Here is a 23,158-nt window from a genome sequence, read left to right as displayed (position 1 = left end):
ACTGAGTTGAGAGCACTGAGTACTGTGCTAACTAGTGGGGGAGCCTGAGCTGGCGGAGTGGAGCAGTTGCGGGGACAGCTGGTGGCAGCAGAGCGGCTGGCAGAGCGGAGTAGCTGTGGAGCGGCCCACAGAGTGAGCGGAGCCGAGCAGTTTGCAGAAAGAACTGGAGCAGCTCATGGAGCAGAGCAGCTGGTGGAGCGGAGCAGTTTCTGAGGACGGCTGGAGGAGCAGAGTGGAGCAGCTGGTAAAGCGGAGCAGTTCGTGGAGAAGGCGGAAGCAGAACCCACGGAGAGGCAGGGCAGTTGGCCCTGGACCACGTAAGGTGCCCCTTTCTACCCAGGCTGAGGGGAGGGACCTCTACAGATAAACTCTGGAACTCTGGGGTGGCATTGACCAGAGACTTTTGGGTTGTTGGACTTTGGGGTGATTGGACTTAAAACCCTAATGGGAAAAAGGACAGTGCCAAACGTACTTGGAGGCGGGTTTTTGTTTATGGTTTGTGTTATAACCCTGTTTGTGGTGTTTCTCCAATGGGATGCCGCATTGATTCCTTCCTTTATTAAAAAAGATTTTGCTACACTCAGACTCCGTGCTTGCGAGAGGGGAAGTATTGCCTCCTAGAGGCGCCCAGGGGGGTGTGGTATGTGAGTGTCCCAGGTCACTGGGTGGGGGCTCGAGCCGGTTATGCATTGTGTTACTGAAACGGAACCCCTGGATACTGAACCCGGCCCTTGTTGCTGCCAACTCAGAGGGGCAGAAGGGTTACAAGTAGTTCTGTAGAAATCAGCAGAGCTGCCTACTTAAAGTAAAGCAAATGGATAGCTGTCAAAACATTTCTTCCTTGGTAAAGTTTAGCTCATGTTATAGGGTGAGTTATTTACTGTAGGGTTCTTAAGAGAATGATTGAGGCTGAATTATTAGTTCAGTTGTTACAACCTGTGTAAACTGCTGAATATTGTGTTATAATATAGGAGTCAGCTGTACAATGCTTAATTCTTCATAGGTTATCCCACAGTGTACTGTGCACTAAAAAAAAAAAAAAAGACTTTCTGGGCAAACTATTAGTAGTTCAGGCTTTGTGCTCCTGCAACAGAAATCAGAGTATTTACAATAGTATTTTAAGCTGTCTTGCTGAATTGGCAATTGTTGAGCATGGGGACCACTGCTGGGAGAAAAATCAAGGGGTTCAACATAGGTGGCGGCTGAGGATGACAAAAATAAATAGAGGAGAGCACACATTTTATCCTTTTTGAGGAAACATCTTGCTTTAGAAGACTACCTCAGGTAAGCATAGAATACTTAATGGAAAAGGCCTTGGCACCTGGCATTATGTGCAGGTGGTAAATGACTTCTAAGCCTGGTGACAGCCAATCTTACAGGACCTTGGGGCCTGAACTGTCATATCGTAAGGCCTGCTCAGAGACATGATCGCTCTCTCCCTTAGGCTAAGAGTTGGAAAACAATCACATAGAGAATGTGTCGTACCAAACTAAGTCACTTTAATTTTTCTAGTTCTTTAGGTGCGCTCAGTGGGAAACACAGCTGTTTTAAAACCACATATGCTTTCATTTGGGGGCATTTTATTGTTGCCTCAGGGAAGTCTCCTGTTAGGACCCTGACCTACCCAGTTTGCTACTGGCTTGCACTAGCCCTTGCACTTTTAATTTCTGACCTTCATTTTCTCCTTTAACATCTGTTCTTTGTCAGCAACATTTGTTTGTTCAGACTCCTTATATAACTCAAAATCTTCCAAGTGCAAGGCTTAGCAATACTAACCACTATTTTCTCTTGGGGAAATATTCCAAGTGAGCAAGAAAAAAAACCTTAATTTTCTATTCCACAAATTTTGGGCTGGAGCTTGATCTCATGCTAGCCAGTAGCAATTCCCATAGATTTAAATGGTAACCAAGATTGATGCAGTAATATATTAATGTTTTAAGCATAAAAGTATTACAAATGAATGTTTAGATTTTCGTGACTTATTTATTTATAAAATAACTAATAGTATGAGTGGCACTTCTCAAAGCCTGAAGATATGATTTTACAGTAGCACCAACTGGCTGCAGAGCTTCCATGCATGAGGCCCTATACAAATGCATAGTAAGACAGTTGCAGTTCCACAGAGCTTACACTTAGGGTATGGCTACACTTGGAGATGTGCAGCGCTGGGAGTTACAGCTGTGTTCGTACAGCTGTGTAGGGAAAGCGCTGCAGTGTGGCCACACTGACAGCTACCAGTGCTGCAGTGTGGCCACATTTGCAGCGCTGTTGGGAGTGGTGCATTGTGGGCAGCTATCCCAGCGTTCAAGTGGCCGCAACGTGCTTTTCAAAACAGGGGGGTGGGGTGGAGTGTGACAGGGAGCGTGGGGGAGGCAGAGAGAATGAATTTTTGGAGCTGACACTGTTCTCAGCTCCCTGCCTTGCAAGTTCTAAGGACTGGAAGATACACAGCACCTACCTTCAATCATTTTAAAAGTTTCGACCTTTCCGCCACCCGTCTCTTATTCACTAAATGCAAATTATGCACTCCTAAATAGCCTTTAGACCACATAAGCCGCTGCTCAACACGGACTCCCCTCTCTCCTCAAGCAAACATCTATGAACATTCCAAAGCAATTCCCCTGCCTCTGCTCGCTCGCTCGCTGGAGCAAAGAGCAGCTGTGTTTGTTTTTTAGATAAGTAGCTACGGGGAGATTGGAGTTCAGCCATTCTTCCAGTTTGTTGTGGACAGGAATTCTGGGATACCTCCTAATACCCTGGAGGCCAATAACAGCGCTTTTGGTGGCCACACTTGATGAGCAGCGCTGCATCACCAGCGCTGGAATCACCACACCCCAAGCAGACCAGGTGTACAGCCAGCGCTGCAACCAGGGAGTTGCAGTGCTGGCTGTGCTTTGCAAGTGTGGACACAGAGTGAGTTGCAGCGCTATAACCCCATCACCAGCGCTGCAACTCTTCAGTGTAGCCAAGCCCTTAGACAAAGGGGAGAAAGAGGAACACTTTTAGGCCATGGCTACACTTAGGGTATGGCTACACTTACATTTGTACAGCGCTGGGAGTTACAGCTGTCTTCATACAGCTGTGCAGGGAAAGCGCTGCAGTGTGGCCACACTGACAGCTACCAGCGCTGCAGTGTGGCCACATTTGCAGCGCTGTTGGGAGTGGTGCATTGTGGGCAGGTATCCCAGCGTTCAAGTGGCTGCAACGTGCTTTTCAAAAGAGGGGGGTGAGGGGGAACGTGGGGGAGAGAGACTGAGTGGATTTTTGGATGTGTCAGCTCCTTGCCTTGCAAGTTCTAAGGACTGGAACATACACATCACCAACCTGCAATCAATTTAAAAGTTTTGAGTCCTTCCCCCACCCCTCTCTTATTCACTAAATGCAAATTATGCACTCCTAAATAGCCTTCAGACCACATAAACAGCTGCTCAACACGGACCCCCCCCGCCGTGTGACTTCTCTCTTCAAGTAAACAGCTGTGAACCTTCCAAAGCAATTCCCCTGCCTGCCTCCGCTCGCTCCAGCAAACAGGAGCTGTGTTTGTTTTTTAGATAAGCAGCTCGGGGTAGCTCGGAGTTCAGCCATTCTTCCGGTTTGTTGTGAGCAGGCATTCTGGGATACCTCCTAATACCCTGGAGACCAATAACAGTGCTTTTGGTGGCCACACTTGATGAGCAGCACTGCATCACCAGCGCTGCAATCGTTACACCCCAAGCAAACCAGGTGTACAGCCAGTGCTGCAGCCAGGGAGTTGCAGCGCTGGATGTGCCTTGCTGGTGTGGACAGTTACTAAGTTGCAGTGCTGTAAACCCACCACCAGCGCTGCAACTCTCCAGTGTAGCCAAGCCCTTAGAGGTGAAGTGAGCTGTCCAAACTTACACAGCAGGTAAATGGTAGGTATATCCTCAAAATTCAAAAGAGAACCCAAAATTTAATCTCATTTTTAAAATCTCATGTTTGACTCTTTGATGTTGGCAATACTGTGTGAGATACCAAGTTTTTAAACATTTGAGTGAACATACTAGATCGGAATCCAAACTATCTAATAGTAGCTACGTGATAGACCAGAACTAAAATTAAATCCATTTTGACAGTGCAAGTAATCATGTCAACTTAATACAGCTATTTTTTACAAGACAATGCAATTAGATAGTCCTCTCAGGTAACCTGAGGATTTCTTAGTCAGCAGGTTTTCACCACTCTTCACTCAGAGAACTTGATAGTGAAGATAAAGATCTCTTAAAAGAACCCATTACAGATGCTTCTATATTAGTTATTTAAGTGGAAGCCAATTTTCAAATGCATCCAGAAACAAATATCAACGAGAAAATCTCCATTTCTTTGACCTCTTGATGGAAGAGGTTAATTTTACAGTCACACTGTAGAAAATGGGTATTACACATATAAGAAACTCAAAGCTATTCAGAATTAAAAATACATGAAAGACCTAGACTAAATATCCATAGCTTGTATTAGGTTTTTGGTGAGTGGCCACCACCTCCAAACTCCATACCAGGAGCAGCAGAAGCTTCCTAAATGAGTGGGGGGAGGGCCACTGGTGCCTGAACTGTGGCCCTATCCCCATGTGTTGCCGCTTCTCCCCGAGGCCCCGCTTTCCTGCCACCTCTTCCTTGCAATACCCTGCCCCTGCTCATTCTTCTCTCCACCTTGCCCATATGGCTGGTAAAAACTGGGAAGGCATAGCTCTCCCACTTTTAAAACTGTGTGTGTGTGGGGGGGGGCTAGCTCTCTGCCCCTCCACTCCATACATTCATGACAATATACAATAAAGGACCTAAAAACTGGGAGCTCAACATGGATTAGTAGACTGGGAGGCTGTAGACTTAGGCCTAGTCTACACTACAGAGTTAGGTCAACACAAGGCAGCTTATGTCGACCTAACTCTGTAAGCATCTACACTAAAATGTCACTTCCTCCAGTGTAACTCACCTGCTATGCCAACTTAATTCCACCTCCATGAGAGGCATAGCACTTAGGTCCATCTAGTTAGGTGATGCCCTGTCAGTGTAGACACTGCATTACTTACTTAGATTTTAATAGCTTACAGGAAGTGTTCCACAATGCCCCACTGTGACTGCTCTGGTCACCATTTTGAACTCCACTGCCTGATGGCAAGATAATCAGGTACACGTGACCCTCCCCTTTTAAAGCCCCAGGAATTTTTGAAACTCCATTTCCTGTTTGCTTAGTGTGGAGAGATCACTTAGCAACTGCCCCGTTGACCATGCCAGTTCCAGGCTGCAAATGTGCTCCTGCCCGGAGTACACAGGTGGTGGGTGGATCTCCTGTGTCTGTGGGGAGAAGAGGCTGTGCAGGCCCAGCTCTGATCCAGCCGTAGAGATCAGTATCTATGAGCAGATCACTCAGGGCACGGGGGAGAAGGGCTACAAGAGGGACCTGAAGCAGTGTTGTGTGAAATGCAAGGATCTGCAGCAGGTGTACCAGAAGGCCAGAGAGGCTAACAGTCACTCTGGTGCAGAGCTGCAGACATGCCACTTTTGCAGAGTTGTATGCCATCTTCAGTGGAGACTCCACCACTACCCCCAAGGGCCCCAGGATACTTTGGAGGAGCTGGAGTCACAGATCCCTGCAGTGAACAGTGAGAAGGTGGCGTTGGATGAGGAAGAGGAGGCTAGGGAACAGGTGATTGAGGGATCCAGTAGTGTAATAAGCCAGACCTGTTTTTGACACCAGAGCAGTCAAGCCAGTCCCTACAGTCCAGCATGGGCAAATCTGATGCAGGAAAAGGAACCTCTGGTAAGTATTCAGTTTGCTGTGATATTGCAGGGACACATCTGTTCATTTACTCTTTTTAAAATCATGCTAGAAGAGATAATGATATAACCAATGGAGGTAGAGTTGCTATCTGCTTCTCATTTCCCTTATACATTTCCCCCCGGTTAGGCAGCAGGGGCCTGCAGAACAGTTTATGTGCACTGGGATGTCCTATGAGTTCTCCATAGAGATCTTGAGTAAATTTTCCTGGGGGTAGTCTGCAATCCTCTGCCCAAGGTTTCTGGGCAGGGCTGCCTTATTTCTTCTGCTGCAGCAGGATGCTTTCCCACAACACTCAGCAATTGCTTCGGCAGGCACCATTGCAGCAAGCAGGCTAGCAGCATACCAATCCAGTCTGCAGCTGGATGCATGTAGGAGCTGTTCCTGTTCAACCTCTGTTACCCCCAGAAGTGAGATATCAGCTAAAATCACCATTGCCCATGAAAAACGGTGCCAGTATTCAGTTCTATTGCCCTATCCACATATACTCATACTGGTGAGCCCCCCTCCTTTTTCTTGTCCCACCTCCTCTCCCATCTCCTGGCTGTACTCACCATGTCTGAGAGTGCCGCTGTGCTCTATGAATCCCAAGGAGAAGTGAGAATGTAGTGCTTTTAACTGGTGTGGATCAAGGGGAGTGAGTTCAGTATATCAAGTTTTCATTTATCTTGTGAATACACTTACAACAGTACCCCTGTTCACTGTATCTTTTTCAGCTGCAAATGTGACCTTGATAGTCTCTCTATTCACATCAGCGAAGGGGATCAGCCAGATTAAGATGAGAAGGAAGAGGACACAGGATGACATGTTCCAAAAGATCCTGCAAGTCTCTGGTGCTTCGAATACTGAATCCAGGGCTTGGAGGATCACCCTCATGGACAGGGACAGAGCAGAAAGAAAAGCACAGGAGAAGGAGAGAGACATGCAGTGCAGCAGGACATACTACTACTTCTCAGGCAGCAAACAGACATGCTAGAGACTCTTATTGACCTTCAGGTTCAACAGACCTGTACTTGCCTCCCCTACTACTCTGCCCAGGGGAAGAGTACAGACTATCACAGCCATACATATGTTGATTCATGAGAGACACGATTGGTGTTTGTGAAATGAAAATGAGTTCATGAGCCACAGGAGTAAGGGGTAGGCTGGGTCTCCCAGAATCCCTATTTGCATTTGAACATCCCAAATGGTAATTCTCTGGTTTGGAAAGAAAGTCCCTGCCTGCAGCTTTCTGAACAGGCCTGTGATCTTAAAGGTGCATGTGTCATGCACCTTCTCTGACCATCACACACTGATGTCCATAAAATGTAGCCCTTTCTGTTGATGTACTCTGTGGCAAGGTGGTTGGGTGCCAAAATAGGGATGTCTGTGCCATCTACCACCCCACCACAGTTTGGGAACCCTATTGCTGCAAAACCATCCACTGTTCTGCTTGTTGCCCAGAATCACTGAGTCCTTCATAGCAGGATGTGATTAATGGCTCTGCACACTTGCACCATAGCAGCCCCCATGGTGGTTTTTCTAACTCAAAATTGATTCCCAACTGATTAGTAGCAATCTGGTGTTGCAAGCTTCTACACAGTGATGGTCACTTGCTTCTCCATTGGCAGTGTAGCTTTCACTTTGGTGTCACTTAACTGGAGAGGGCTGGGACAAGCTCCACACTTACTTAGCAGTGACAGCAGCAGATGCTGAGTAGGTAGAAATATTTGACACTTCATGCACTAATATCTAAGCTCAAAGATTTACTCAAGAAGTGACTATAAAATGGCACTGAGGGTTCCCTGTTGCTTGGAGCTGCAACGGCAGAGTACGCAGTTAAGAGGAACAAATAATCCCATGCTTGAATGGTTCCAGTGTAGGTGACTGGATACAGCATAAAACTAGACCTGTGGATTTTCTAACTCAATTCCAGCAGAGGTAGGTGGCTTTGCTCCCACTGACAAGGGCAGGGCTTTGGCCCTGCACTCCTGGCCTGGGGTATTTAATTAAATATGCTTTTATTAAATCTACCAGTTGAAGTTGTATTGTTTGGGAAAGGAAAAAGGAGGTGGAAAAAACACGTGTTGGTGAGAATGATCAGTCCCATGCTGACATGGCAGCTGTTATGGTTAAAGGGAACAGACTGGTTTGGCAGGTCTTGAGCATCTAAATGTCATGACTTGATAGGTGGTGATAAAGTTGCTCTTGAAACAAGCTTTGGCGTGGCAGGTAGATCATTGGCATTCAAAGCCAGAGCTGGCTGGCTGTAAAACTCGAGCCGCAGCGAAAGGCACATGCTCTCTAATTGCTGGAGTGAGCCAGCTGTGTGCATCGAAGCAGCGGCGCCCAGGGGCAGACCTGAGCCGGGGAAGATTGTCCCGGGGGAGGAGGCCGTTGTTGGGGACCATTAGCGAGTGTCTAAGGATTCCTCCTCACCATGGAAACAGCAGCAGCAAACAGGGTCTGCCGGGCTGGCCTGAGAGCCTGCGGAGGCGAGCGCGGCCGGATCAAGCGGCTCCCAGGCGTGCACCGCGTTGTCCCACGCCCACAGCTGCTGGGAGCTAGAGGGGGCGCACGGGATGGAGAAGGGAGCTGGGGATCAGCGCAGTGCGGGTGCTGCCGGCGGCGCTGCCCCCCGCGCGAGCACGGCGCAGCCCCAAGCCAAGCTGGGCTATCGCCACGCCAGACCCGCCCAGCCCATCGCCCCGGTGGAGAACATCAAAGAAATGCAGGTGAGGCGCGCGGGTGTGTGCCGGTCCGGTGGGGGAGGGGCTCTCCCGCTGCTCTGCGGGCCCCTAGCGGGAGGCGCTGGAAAACAGGCGGCCGGAGCCTTTTGCCCGCAGGGTAACACGGGCCGGAGCGGTCACCGCGCTGCCTCCGGGCCCGGCTGTTGCTGGGCGGGGTCGAGCTAAGGCGCGCGCGGCTCTTCAGAGCGTGACGCGCTCGCTGCAGGGTGGCGGGCGCGTGGCGCTCGTCTCCTCTGGGGCGGGAAGCGACAGAGACTCAGTCCCGAGCGCCTCAGCGCGGGCCGAGGTTGTGCCCTGAGGGACCATGCGTGTCCCCAGGGGAGAGCAGATAGCAACACACTCTCTAGCAATGGCCTGGCAACCCTAGCAATGCCCTCAAACGGGGGCTTTCCGCCTCTTCCATGCACAGGAGCCTCTATTCCAGGACCACTCTGGAATCTGCCTCCAACTCCTAGACGGGGGATACGGGAGTTGGGACCTCTGGCATTGGGTCATGATCCCAGGCTGACAGGCCTTGCAAGGGAAAACAAATAGAATTTTTTTTGTAAATCAAATCTGGTATATTGACTGGGGAAGGTTGTTAAACCTGGTGGGGGAAGAAGGGACGAAGAGGCATTAAACCCAACCTGACCTTCCAAGGATTATCAGGCACCTGTACGTGTCCCCGTCACGACTTTCTGCCAAACAGCAGTGCTATCATCACACAGTTGCAACTCCCATCTTTTCATGTGCTGTAATATATATACCTGCTTACTGTATTTTTCACTCCATGCATCTAATGACGTGGGTTGTAGCCCACGAAAGCTTAGGCCCAAATACATTTGTTAGTCTTTAAGGTGCCACAAGGACTCTGTGTTGTTTTAATTGAAGGGAGTGACAGCTAAAGGAAATGCTGTTGGGCCTTAGTTCATCCCCTTGTTCACCTGCCTGTGGGGATCCATTTCCACATCATGAGTGCTAGTATTTGTCTAGCCTGGATGAAGCTGTCACGCCTGCTCTTGGCAGGGGGATGGGGAGAGCAATGATCCTGGACCCTCTCTCTAGGCCTGAATAGGGGAATAAAGAGCCTGACACCTTCCCCCACTGCACGAGTCCAGTCTCCTTTCCCTGAGCTTGGAGCAGTAGGGGCAGCTGTAGGAAGAAACTATCTTTTCTTTTGCTGGAAGAAAAGGGGCAATCTTAAGGGGAACTGAAACCCAGGGAGGCATGGAGCTGCAAGGGAGATGGTGCAAAAGATTAAGGGATAGGGTACCTTACCCAAACCCTCAGGAGCACAGCAGGAAACCACACAACAGCCATGAGGGAGGCAGTTTCACCCCATAGGAATAGACATAATGAGTGGAATGGAAAAAAAAATTAAACTACATCTCTACCTCGGTATAACGCTGTCTTCAGGAGCCAAAAAATCTTACCGCATTATAGGTGAAACCGCTTTATCTTGAACTTGCTTTGATCCACCAGAGTGCGCAGCCCCGCCTCCCCAGAGCACTGCTTTACTGTGTTATATCTGAATTTGTGTTATATCAGGTCGTGTTATATCGAGATAGAGGTGTATTAAGTTCTGTAAATTAGGTACTAGTGTAATATTGGAGTGTGCAGATTTTCTTATTGCATATCTGAGTACAGAAGAAATAGGATGGCTTCTTAGAAAAGGGCAGTGTGTGTTTGTGGCAACAGGAATAATTGGAATGAAAAGCTTCACAGAGAAAAGTTAGAATTCTTCCCTTTGAATAGGGGGACGTAAGAGGGAGACCTAAGGGGCTAACAATGGAAAATACAAAGAAAGAAAGGATGAATAAGAGCACTAATTTGGATAAAGTTAGAACAAGGGGGCAGTGAACTAAACCAAAAGGCAACTAATTGTTTACTAAAATACTACTTTACCCAATGCATTTGTCTGTAGAACTCATGATCACAATGTCATTGAGACCAAAAGAGCGTAGCAGGGTTTAAAAGAAAATTATCACCAAGCACCAAAGTCCTAAAAAGCTATTTAAAATTTTCTTATTTTAGGACATAACATAACCCTATCTGAATCATTGCAGTGATAGATACACAACAGCCAACCCCAAATCCAAGTTTAAATGCCTACTGCAGGTGGCTTCTTTTACTTTGCTTGTGAGATCTGGTACTGGTCCGATTAAGACAGGATAGCGGGCCATTGTCAGTTCCTGTGTTGCTAGTGACTTTGGTTAGCAGATCTCACAAAGCCTAACTTCACATGCCTTGCCAAAAGAGGCTGAATTCCCTCTCCTCCAACATCAGAGAAAACAATTCTCAGCAAGTCAATTCTTGGATAATACTGCTATCAGTCTAGCAACAACACACTTATTTGGACCACAAGATGGGGATTATCCCTAGATAGATGGCACTGTCCAGGAGTATCCTTAACTCACCCAATACAAGGGAGGGTGGTCACCTGTGGTTTGGCTTGATATTAATGGCACAAAGATAAACGAGAAGAGACAATTTTGGATCACTGTCTTTACTGCCTCTTGTTCATGTGGCTAGTTGTACTGTGATGAATTGTCAGTGAACTTCAGTTGTATACAAAACCACTCTATAAAGGTCAGGTAGGTTCAGAAACTGCAGCTTGGTTTTAAACCCCAGAAGTTGAACTATTTAAAACAGGATAACTTCAGAGATCTTATTGTAATAACTCTTGCAGAAAGGGGTTCTTGAGAGCACCCTCAAGCCGAGAGGCAGATCTTGAAGACAAGATATCCATATGGGTTTATCACAATCTGATAATCCAAAAGGCTGTCAACTCATCCAGGGAGCTCTTAAAAAAAAATCTATTAGTCTCCAAATTTATGCTGATGTGGTCAGATTTGTGACTATTTGTTGCCATGGCAGTCGCTTTGCCCTTAGTTTTGTTGACATAAGCCTTGAAATCAGTTACTTATATAAACCTTTGAATGATTAGACTTCAAGTGAGACTTTCAGGCTAAACTAATTCAATTCACTTTGCCTTTTGTCCAGGGCACAACAGTATGTATAATCAGGGAGGCTGATGAATATCAAGACACAGCTTTAGGCTTTTAATCAGGGGTGGCTCTAGGGATTTTGCCGCCTCAAGCACGGCAGGCAGGCTGCCTCTGGCGGTTTGCCTGTGTAGGGTCCGCCGAAGCCGCGGGACCAGCGGACCCTCTGCAGGCACGCCTGCGGGAGGTCCACTGAAGCCACAGGACCAGCTGACCCTCCACAGGCAAGCCGCGGAAGGCAGCCTGTCTGCCGCCCTCGCGGCACTGGCAGAGCGCCCCCCGCAGCTTGCCACCTCAAGCACGTGCTTGGCATGCTGGTGCCTGGAGCCGCCCCTGCTTTTAATGGATACTCACATGACTACCTTTCATCAAACAGCAAGGTGTTGATAGTTTATAAGGCCAAGTTAATCCAGTAAGATCTCAGCAATCCAAAAGTAGTACTAATACATTGCTTTCTTAAACATGACTAGATAAGGATTGAGGGATGCCAGAAAAAAACTAAATATTGGTTGACATAATGTTTGTCTACAATCAGATAAAAACAGATTTGTTTATGGCATGCATCAGCAACATTTGGCACGCGGCCTGCCAGGGTAAGCACCCTGGCGGGCCAGGCCAGTTTGTTTATCTGCCACATCCACAGGTTCAGCTGATCGTGGCTTACACTGGCCGCAGTTCGATGCCCTAGGCCAATGGGGGCTGTGGGAAGCGGTGGCCAACATATCCCTCGGCCCACGCTGCTTCCTGCTTCCACGCAATCCCCCATTGGCCTGGGACGAGGTGCCGCAATCTGCTGAAACTGCGGACGCGGCAGGGAAATAAACCAGCCCTCCAGGGTGCTTAGCCTGGTGGACCGCGTGCCAAAGGTTGCCGATCCCTGGTTTATGGAGTTCATCTTCTGCAAGTGCAGGTTCACTACAGGGTCTGTCCTACCTAAACTTAAATCTGTCAAGTGATGGGGGCTTCCTCTTCTTAACTTGGAAAACTTCTTCACTGTCCAATCGTCTCTGTAAGATTTTCCTAATTAGGGTGACCAGATGTCCCGATTTTATAGGGACACTCCTGATATTTGGGCCTTTTTCTTATATAGGCTCCTATTACCCCCCACCCTCTGTCCCGATTTTTCACACTTGCTGTCTGGTCACCCTATTTCTAATATCTAGTCTAACCTGCCACAAACTGTTCTCACAGATGGTTAGTGCAGGTGGTTGCAAGTAGAAGTCATTTTTTCCTCTTTTTATCCCTTTACTTCCAGTTAAACTTGCCTTTTTAAGTTGTGGTAATGTTCAAATGTGTGGGTATATTATCTTGCTTTTCCTTAGTCCTCCTGGTTATGCAGCTGTGAGGAGAAGGAAAATGAGTAATCTCTTGTCAGTATATTATACTATAACACTAATGCCTCATTGGTGCTAGAGATGAGGAATTACTGAAGGTAACAAGGCAGGGCTGTTGAAGATACCAACTACCCACAGTTCAGTGCCCAGGCCTACTGGTGGTTGAATATGTTTAAGAATTCACAGCCATCTAGGGTGACCAGATGAGATGAAGAAAATATTGGGATGTGGGGGGTCCGCCAGAGGATCAAAAAAATCCCAAAGAAACCCAGTACTGCTGGTGGAGCAAAATATCGGGACAAAGATCAGTCGAGACGTAGGACAACCACCCAAATTTTATCAGGACATCTGGTCACCCTACAGCCATCCTCGAATCAAGGCCTCAGTGGTAGCAAATCTGTCCTTTTGGGGTGCAGGTGTAGAATTACTTTTATGTAGGCATTGCAAAATAAATAGTTTCTAAAAACAGGTTTATTGAAATGGAAGTAATTATAATAGTTTTCAGGTGGGCCAAATTTTACTCATTAAAACCACAGACTGTAGTTGCCTTTCAGCACTGAAGGTCATGTATGCATTTAGGTTGCTTTATCTGGCAATGCATTTTGCTGTTAAGTGCCAAATTGAACTTGATTAAGATATCCGTGAATGTTTCAGTAGTGGTGCTTGAATCATTTGGTACCTAGGTGGATAAAAATCAATGATTTAAAAAAAAATCTGATTTTTTTTTATTTAAATTGGATTTTTTGGTAAAATGCTTTTTGAGGAAAAAACTATCTAAAGATAGTTTTAATTAAGATACATTATAGTTGTAAGATATCTCATAATGGAATAGGGATTATAAATTCTAATTCTATAATATGAGACAATATATTCATGTAATGTTTAAGAAAAGTTTTATAAATGAGTTCCAATAGTTCATGGATTAGGGACCGAATCTTATGGGGTTCCAGGGGCTTCTGTATAGATAATTTAGGTTAATCTTTCTATCTGCCCAATGGGACTTAGTGCTCAACCTAGAAGATACCATCAGAGTTGCTTAGGTTTGCAGTTCTCAAACTGTGGATTTGTGTCTCCAGAGGTAACATGCTTTTTAACAGCAAAAATGTTTTAAAATAAATAGAGGTGAGAAATAACAGACCTCAACCCTATTGTCCCTTTTCAAATTTGTGTACCCTAACTCTAACCCTAACCTCTCTCTAAAAGTGCAAAGTTTCAAAAAGTTCAATGCATAGAAAATTGTTGGGGGCAGAATAGGTCTGGAAAAGGAGAAGAAGTCTGGAGATAAATGTGAGAAGTGAGGGATATATGCTTTTTTGTTAAAATATTATATGTTTACTGTTGAAGAAAAAAATCAGCAATGTACCAACGAAATAATGTTAACCAGGATGACTTTAAGTGAGGAGTTACTGTACTTAATGTTGTTTTAGTTAAATTAAACAATTTAAATATCTGTCCGGTGATGTTCTCCTCCTAATACAGCATGACAAGAAAATTCTCCAAATATTAATGATTAACCTGTTGAAGTGGAGATAGTTCACCTCCCAATGACTTCATAAATGTCTCCTTCAATTACTTTTGGTAAATGAAATAACCAAACAATCATTCATTTTCTGATATAGCTGTAAAACTAATCTGAAAAGTTTTCAAAAAAAATCACTGTTGAAAAATGTATAGTGGTATCTTCTAAAAATGAAACCTATGTCTATCTCTGAGTTGTGAAGAATATGTATTAAGAACGACCAACAATAATGCACTTTTATGTAAAAAACCGTAATTAAATTGAGTCTTCCTAACTAGTGATTTGTACCAAAATGACTATCCAGAGTCAACTAGCTACCAAAACATATCACTGTTGATATTGTAGTAGTGTCCAGGGCCCCCAATCAGGGCTGGTGCTACCATTTAGGCAGCCTAGGCAATCGCCTAGGGCGCCAGAATAATTGGTGGGCGCCATTTTGGTGGAGGGGGCGGCATGCGGCTCCGGTGGAGCTGCCGCAGTGGTGCCTGCGGAGGGTCTGGTGCTCCGCGGCTCTGGTGGAGCTGCCGCAGTCGTGCCTACGGACGGTCGGCTGCTCGCGCGGCTCTGGTGGACTGCCTGCAGGCATCACTGTGGCAGATCCACCGGAGCCGCGGAGCACCGGACCCTCCGCAGGCACCACTGCGGCAGCTCCAGCGGAGCCGTGGGACCAGCGCGTGGGGCGGCGAAATTGCTGTCCGCCCAGGGCGCTCAAACCCCTAGCGCTGGTCCTGCCCCCAATCAGGACTACAGTCCCATGGTGAGAGGATTGTACTCACTCACACAAAAAAAACACTCCCTACCCCAAATAACCTGCAACGTAAGCAGAACCACAACTTCCAATTAGAACAGAGAAAATAAAAAGGAAACACTGAAATCATTGATCAGGTAAGTGTTGAGAAGTGACAAGACTAAGGTACCTGGGGTTTGGGATTGATTGACATTTATATTATCATGGCAACATTATTTTACAGTATTTCAGTAGAGAAGTTTTACAGAAAATCATTCTGAATAGTTATGAATGTTAACAGGAGCTTTACCAGTGGGCTAAATGAGTACTTATTTCTTTCAAAACTTAGGTGTGATCTTCAGATTGGCAGGGTTTTTGACCAGCTTGGGGCACGGGTTGCTTGCTGGTTAGAGTAAAAGGTGGATTCTCTGTAACCTGAAGTTTTTAAACCATGATTTGAGAACTTCAGTAACTCAACCTAAAGTTAGGAGGCTATTATAGGAGTGGGTGGGTGAGGTTCTGTGACCTGTAGTGTGCAGGAGATCAGACTAGATGATCACGATGGTCCCTTCTGGGCTTAAAGTCTGAGACTGTTGTTTTCTGGGTACAAAAGTGATTAAAGGTAAAATGATCAAAAGCAGAGGCCAGGGAAGGCATGATTTGATATTGCATTGATTTCTGCAAGAATGCCCTTACATGTTTTTTCCAACTACCTTTCTGTCCAGAAATCAACTTTTCACTTTCATATGATCTGCTTTGAAAGACAGCCATAAGTGTAGGGATTGATCCTGGCTGGCAAACCACCAGATAGTTAATCCCTGCAACCCCCCGTTACCCCCCCTGATCATAAGACCAGGCAAGTACAGCACTACATGCCTGAGTAGAATGAAAAACATAGCACGTCACGCTTGCAAGCAGCGGGTGAGAAGCAGGGAGATAAGGGAGATCCTCCGCCAGTAAGAAACAAGTAAACAAGGCTGTGATTCATGCTGATTCATGCTGACAATGTAACCAGAAAGAATAAAAGGGCTGCCACGCCGGCTGACGGGGCGCCTTCCTGAGCAAACAAGCTGTCTGTGTCTGGTTCCTTCCCGCACATAAGGATATTCCACTTTTACCACACTAGATAATATTGACTATATTTTGTAGTGTGTTATTTCTTACCAGTTCAGCGGGAAGGTGGAGCCATAAACTGGAGATTTTGGTGCTTTAATTGTTTGTAGGCCTGCAAGTTGCTGCACTACAGTTGAGGAGGTGATAGTGTTGCTGTTCAAACCATCTTTATAAACATCAAAACAATCCACTTGATAGAAAATTGACACCTGTTTAGGGTCTAATGTGGTGCAGATTTGGGCTACTGGTCTCTTAATAGAGCGTTCCTCCCCCCCAAGTAACTGGGTTTAACATTTGCTTCATGTTTCTTTGCACAGGGTTGAGGAGACACTATGGCCTTAAATCCACACATGACTTACATGACTTGATTGCCTTTAGGCCTAGGTTCAAGTACTGAGAACAGGCTACAAAACCTCCATAAGAAGGGTCACAACTGAGAATACCAAATTCAGGACAAACTGCTGAGAAATAGGGTGGATACACCCCCAAACTGGTGGTTATTATTCCATAAGATATACCAAACCAGCAAAAAAAGTAAACTTGTGTTTCACCCCATTGGCTTACAAGAAGTCAGAACTGCAGCCTCCTTAGGTATTGCAGCCCTTGTTTCAACACCCAGACAGTAAACTTAATGATGAGTGGTCATTTAAAACCAATTTCATCAAGCAAAGGGTTCTTCTGATCCCAAAGGACCAGCCATATACCCAGGTCAATATATAACTTAGATCTTACCCAATAATCACTCTGTTGCCAATCCTTTAGCATAAATAAACATTTAGATATTAGATAAGAAAGAGATGAGAGTTAAAATTGGTCAAAGGAATCAAATACATACAAAAATTGCAAAGTTTTTGGATCAGGCTTGAAGCAGTGCTGGCTTGTTAAGTCTCTAGTTGCTTCCAAATGATTGGAATGTCCCTTGGTTAGAATGCTCCCATTAGTATACATTTATAATCCAGAGAGCAGAGCAGGAAAGAGGCAAAATGGAGATGCTTCCAGGGCCTTTTATAGTTTCTACCAGGTGGCGGGAAACTCATTGTTCTAAGCCGAGTCGGCAACCGTCAGCACGCATGCCAAAGGTGGCACGTGAGCCAATTTTTGATGGCATGTGGGGTGGGCTGAGCTGCTCAGTCCGCCGCCGCTCTGGGGTTCCCACTGCTGGCCCCTTACCAGCCGGGATCCCGCCTGGTCCCACTCAGCACTCACTGCTGGCCTGGGGGAAGAAACCCCAGGCTGGTGGCAGGCTGAGACCCCAGCTGGCAAGGAGCCAGCAGCTGAAGCCCCAGAGCAGCGGTGGGCTAAGCTGCTGAGCCCGCCGTCGCTGTGGGGATTCCACTGCTGGCTCCTGCCAGCTAGGGTCCCGCTGCTGGTCCCACTCAGTGCCAGTTGCTGGTCTGGGGGATGGAACCCCAGGCTGGCAGCGGGCTGAGACCCCAGCTGGCAAGGAGCTGGTGGTGGAAACACCAGAGTGGCAGTGGGCTGAGCTGCTGAGCCCCCCACTGCTCTGGGGTTCCTGCTGCTGGCCCCTTCCCTGCTGGGGTCCCACTCAGCATCCACTGCTGGCCTGGGGGAAGGAACCCCAGGCTGGCAGTGGGCTGAGACCCCAGGTGGCAGGAACCCGTGGTGGAAATCCCAGAGCGGCAGCGGGCTGAGCTGCTCAGCCCCCCACCGCTCTGGGGTTTCTGCTGCTGGCCCCTTGCCAGCTGGGGTCCCCACCACCGCATGCCACTCAGCACCTGCTGCTGGCCCAGGGGCCAGAACTCTAGACTGGCAGCGGGCTGAGACCCCAGCTGTCAGGAGCCGGTGGTGGAAACTCCAGAGTGGTGGCAGTCAGCCTGCTGCTGCTCTGGGGTTCTGGCTGCTGACCCCTTGCCAGCCGGGATCCCCTCTGCAGCCCCATTCACCTTGCTTCCGGTTGGAGTTCCAGCGCAGGCCCCCTGCCAGACAGAGTCTAGGCTTCCGGCCCTGCTCAGCCCTAGCAGCCACCAGCTCCACTCACCTCAGCTGTCGATCTGAGGTTCCAGCTGCTGACCTCCTGCCAGCTGGTTATCAACTTATAACTCAGAAGCCTGTGTGCAGCTTAAAGTATCTAAATAGGTGCCCCCAGACATTGGAAAACTCAGCAAGGAAAAGGAAGGGCAAGGATCACACTAAACTAATAAGATCTGCATTTAATTTAATTTTAAATAAAACTTCTCAAACATTTTGAAAACCTTGTTTACATATAACAGTAGTTTGGTTATATATTATAGACTTATAGAGAGACCGTCTAAAAAACGTTCAAATGTATAACCGGCACGCGAAGCCTTAAATTAGAGTGTATACATGAAGACTTGGCACACCACTGCTGAAAGGTTGCCGACCCCTGTTCTCAGCAAAGCTCTTAGCATAGATTATGGAAAAGTAGAGGCATAAAATGGAGTTGAGTACCACATGATCTAGTCACATGCCCATGCCTACTTCAATGAGTCATAGCAGGGACCATTATCCATATTCTGGTTGGAACATCCCCATAAGATAGGGATAAGCGTCTTCCATGGTCCATTTTGTTTGTTGATGGGCCATCAACTACTATAGTCGATTCACAATGTGCTGGCTTTACTTATGTAAACTGCCTTGTTGATGTTACCACAGGAGCAAACACATCTGAAATTCTGGTATGTGGTCAATATTCATAACTTCAGATACTAAAATGATACATACATACAAACAAGATAATCAGATTCAGCAAACCATAATTTTTTCATTGACACCTTACATGACATACTTTGTACAAGCTTTGTTGCAATTGTATAACAGTGGAAGCAACAATTATATACATGGTCATATTTTAATCATATAACATCACAAGCAGTTAACCAACTACTGGTCTACTTTATTTCTGTACCTAGAGAGTTGTGAGCTAGGTTGTCATCTTTGCAATTAGCACTGTGTGTAGCTGATCTCTGCAAGATGTAGGAACTCAAAGGGAGAACGTGGTATAAACCACAGTATTGGTCATGGTGGCAATGCTATGCTAAGGGCTTGTCTACATTTAAAATTCTCCAGTGTAGACAATCTATGCATAGAGGAGGGATTCTCCTGGTGGTGTCGGTAATCCACTTCTGTGAGGTGGTAGCTAGATCAATGGAAGAATACTTCTGTCAACCTAGTGCTGTCTACATGGGGACTTAGGTTGGCTTAACTATTCCACTTAGGGATGTGGCTGTATCACATCCCTGAGCAATGTAGTTATGCTGACATAAATTTCTAGTGTAGTCCAGGCCCAAGGATCGATACTCCTCGTTCTGTGCAGTATATGACCCTTCAGAATGTCAAAGAACACAGGGGTGTATGTGGAACCTAGAACTGAATCTATCATTGTGAAGTTGCATGAAATACAGAGGGAAAGAGGATAGGGCTGAACGTGCAAATAGATTCATAGACTCTAGGACTGGAAGGGACCTCGCAAGGTCATCGAGTCCAGTCCCCTGCCCTCATGGCAGGACCAAATACTGTCTAGACCATCCCTGATAGACATTTATCTAACCTACTCTTAAATATCTCCAGAGATGGAGATTCCACAATCTCCCTAGGCAATTTATTCCAGTGTTCAACCACCCTGACAGTTAGGAACTTTTTCCTGATGTCCAACCTAAATCTCCCTTGCTACAGTTTAAGCCCATTGCCTCTTGCTCTATCATTAGAGGCTAAGGTGAACAAGTTTTCTCCCTCCTCCTGATGACATCTTTTTAGATACCTGAAAACTGCTATCATGTCCCCTCTCAGTCTTCTCTTTTCCAAACTAAACAAACCCAATTCTTTCAGCCTTCCGTCATAGGTCATGTTCTCAGGACCTTTAATCATTCTTGTTGCTCTTCTCTGGACCCTCTCCAATTTCTCCACATCTTTCTTTAAATGCGGTGCCCAGAACTGGACACAATACTCCAGTTGAGGCCTAACCAGTGCAGAGTAGAGCGGAAGAATGACTTATCGTGTCTTGTTTACAACACACCTGTTAATACATCCCAGAATCACGTTTGCTTTTTTTGCAACGGTATCACACTGTAGACTCATATTTAGCCTGTGGTCCACTATAACCCCTAGATCTCTTTCTGCCATACTCCTTCTTAGACAGTCTCTTCCCATTCTGTATGTGTGAAACTGATTGTTCCTTCCTAAGTGGAGCACTTTGCATTTGTCTTTATTGAACTTCATCCGGTTTACCTCAGACCATTTCTCCAATTTGTCCAGATCATTTTGAATTTTGACCCTGTCCTCCAAAGCAGTTGCAATCCCTCCCAGTTTGGTATCGTCTGCAAACTTAATAAGCGTACTTTCTATGCCAATATCTAAGTCATTGATGAAGATATTGAACAGAGCCGGTCCCAAAACAGACCCCTGCGGAACCCCATTTGTTATACCTTTCCAGCAGGATTGGGAGCCATTAATAACTACTCTCTGAGTACGGTTATCCAGCCAGTTATGCACCTACCTTATAGTAGCCCCATCTAAATTGTGTTTGCCTAGTTTATCGATAAATAGCAGGGCAATAACAAAAAAATGCATCTAGCTCTGAGCAGGACTACTGAGCTTAATGCTGAGCTCAGCGGAACACGGAAGTAAAATCATAGACACATTGATGTCTTCAAACATAGCTGCTAAATGTAAGAAACTGTTGCACATTTGCTGCATCTCGAAGAACATTAGAGTTTCCCTGGGATACTCAGCATAGCAGTACATGGTGAGCAATGTGTATTATGGGCAACAGGCTACATTAAAGGCAGGGCCAGCCCACAACATTTTGGCACCTGAGGCGGGGAGCTCAAATGATGCCCCCATGCTCCCTCGCTTGGGACAAAACTTTGAAAGGTCTCAATTCTGCTTTCCTCCTGTTCTGCTCCTGTCATGATACTGCTCTGCTGCTTATCCCAATAAAGGAGAACTAACAACTTAAAATGCCTTGTTACTTAAAATTTCAAGTAACACTTACATTTGCTGTGCAGGCATTTGAAAGTTAACTTTTCTTGTCTGCATAGCAGACCCTCGCATTTTTATCTCTTTGAATAATCAAACTGGTGCTTTCCGTGCCTTCTTGATTGCAAAGATTTGAACTGCTTCCTGAAGATCCACAATCTGGGCCAGCTCATGCTCTATTGAGATGGTTGCAAGGCCGACCAGCCTATCCTGTGTCATTGCAGAGTGTAGACATGTTTTTATTAACTTCACTTTGGAGAAGCTGCGTTCTCCGCTGGCAACAGGAACTGTTAGAAGTATGCATAGAACAACAAAATCTTTTGGAAAAGGGGTGGTCATCTTATTTGTTCACATATATTCTAGAACAGCCTTTGGAGTTGATCCTGCTGAAATGTATCTTGAAAGGGCTTTCAGTTCATCACCTAAATCACTTGCATCAGTAGCGCGCATGTCATCATGTGTTAACACTGTCTCTAGTGCCCTGCATTGCTGGTGTAGGTCTTCTTCAGGTATAGTGAGGAGTTTTGGAATATCATACAACATCCCAAATATACTGCTGTGTTCCTTGAGCTGCCTGAAATGTTCTTCAACTGACTGTATTGCACAATCTAGCACCTGTTTAAAGAATTCAACTTTGAATTGTTGTTTGAGGTCTCTTATGGGATTATCCTGTGCCTTGTAATCAAAATGTCTTCTTCTTCGGTGACTCTTGTATTCTTGAATGGGTGGGAAAAGAGCTTCAGTGTGAATTCCCTCTGCCAACTTCCGTGCACTCTTCAGAATATTTTGAAATCCCTCATCTAACCGGTAAGACTGTAGGTTCTATTGCTCCAGATATATCAAGGTCAATATGTTGGAGTCTCTTACAACATTTATTACAAACAGTATGTCATGCTACAATACTAAGCCACACAAAAATTTGAAGTTATGTATGTTTCTGGTGATTCCATTTCTTTCTGCCACTGTTCTCCCACGAACAGTTCCTGTCATAGCATTATCCTCCATAATGGCAATTATGGCATCATCTATCTTCCCAATTTGGTGTTTGATAGGTTTTATCGCCTCAACTCAAGTTTCCCATTGTATGGCCCTCAGTGGTTTCAGTGTCAGAGAGGATGTCCCAGATGTTGCTTCAAAATTTGCCATTGATGATTTGGTGCAGAGAAAAATACATAGATGCTTTGAATTACATTAAAGAATTCAGCAGCCTCACTAGAAGCTGATGCTGCATCACTGACTACCAAGTTCAATGAATGAGAACTGCATGGGACAAAAAAAGCTTGAGGGTTTAACTCTCGGATCTGTGTCTGCACTCCTCTGTTCTTTCCTCTCATGTTAGCACCATTATCGTAGCTCTGACCTCTCATGTCAGCTATTGCAATTCCTGTATCGTCCAGCTTTTTAAGAAGCACATTTGTCATACCAGTTCCTGTAGTATCATCAATGTCAATAAATTCTAGAAAATGCTCTCTGATAAGTTGCCATTGCAGGGACATTTTCACTAGGTTCTGTTGTTGTTACAAAACGCATCATTAAAGTCATTTGTTCTGTATGGCTGATGTCAGGTGTGCAGTCCAGAATAACAGAATAATATCTTGCTGACTTCAGATCTGCCACAATCTTCTGTTTGACTTTTGTTGCCAGTAACAGTATGATCTCATTTTGAATTGTTTTCCCAAGGTGGTGGTGTGTGTATATTTCTTGGGTGGTGACTCTTCTTAGATGCTCCTGGAGTACAGCATCAAACGCAGCCATCAGCACCACAATTTTAAGGAAGTTTCCATTGTTTGGCACATGCAGGTGATCTGAAGTGCCACGTGGTGCTAGGTTTTGGGTAGCAAGCATTTTCACACTGGCAATGAGCCTTTTCAGAACATTTTGCCAGTAAAGAGACTCTGATGCAGTCTTCTCTTGATGATGATCATCTGTGGTGGCCTTTAACCTTAGTCTCATCTCAAACTCTTTCCACCTATGGAATGCTCTCTGGTGATTTGCTGCCT

General features: G+C 45.9%; 1 protein-coding gene across 1 annotated transcript in view; it reads left to right on the top strand.

Annotated features, from left to right (window-relative positions):
- Window positions 1-8,441: 8,441 nt before the first annotated feature.
- Window positions 8,442-23,158, top strand: part of DNAH5 (dynein axonemal heavy chain 5) — a 300,951-nt gene continuing 286,234 nt past the window's right edge. Inside the window, exon 1 of the mRNA XM_050937378.1 lies at window positions 8,442-8,510. Within this exon, the coding sequence (XP_050793335.1) occupies window positions 8,505-8,510 (6 nt within the window). The 5' untranslated portion in view covers window positions 8,442-8,504. The remainder of the gene's footprint in view (window positions 8,511-23,158) is intronic.

This window comes from Gopherus flavomarginatus, chromosome 2 (assembly GCF_025201925.1).
Source record: "Gopherus flavomarginatus isolate rGopFla2 chromosome 2, rGopFla2.mat.asm, whole genome shotgun sequence".
In the NCBI taxonomy this organism is placed as follows: Eukaryota; Metazoa; Chordata; order Testudines; family Testudinidae; genus Gopherus; species Gopherus flavomarginatus.
Note: the sequence above shows the minus strand (reverse complement) of the source record. Positions and strands in the feature narration are given on the sequence as shown.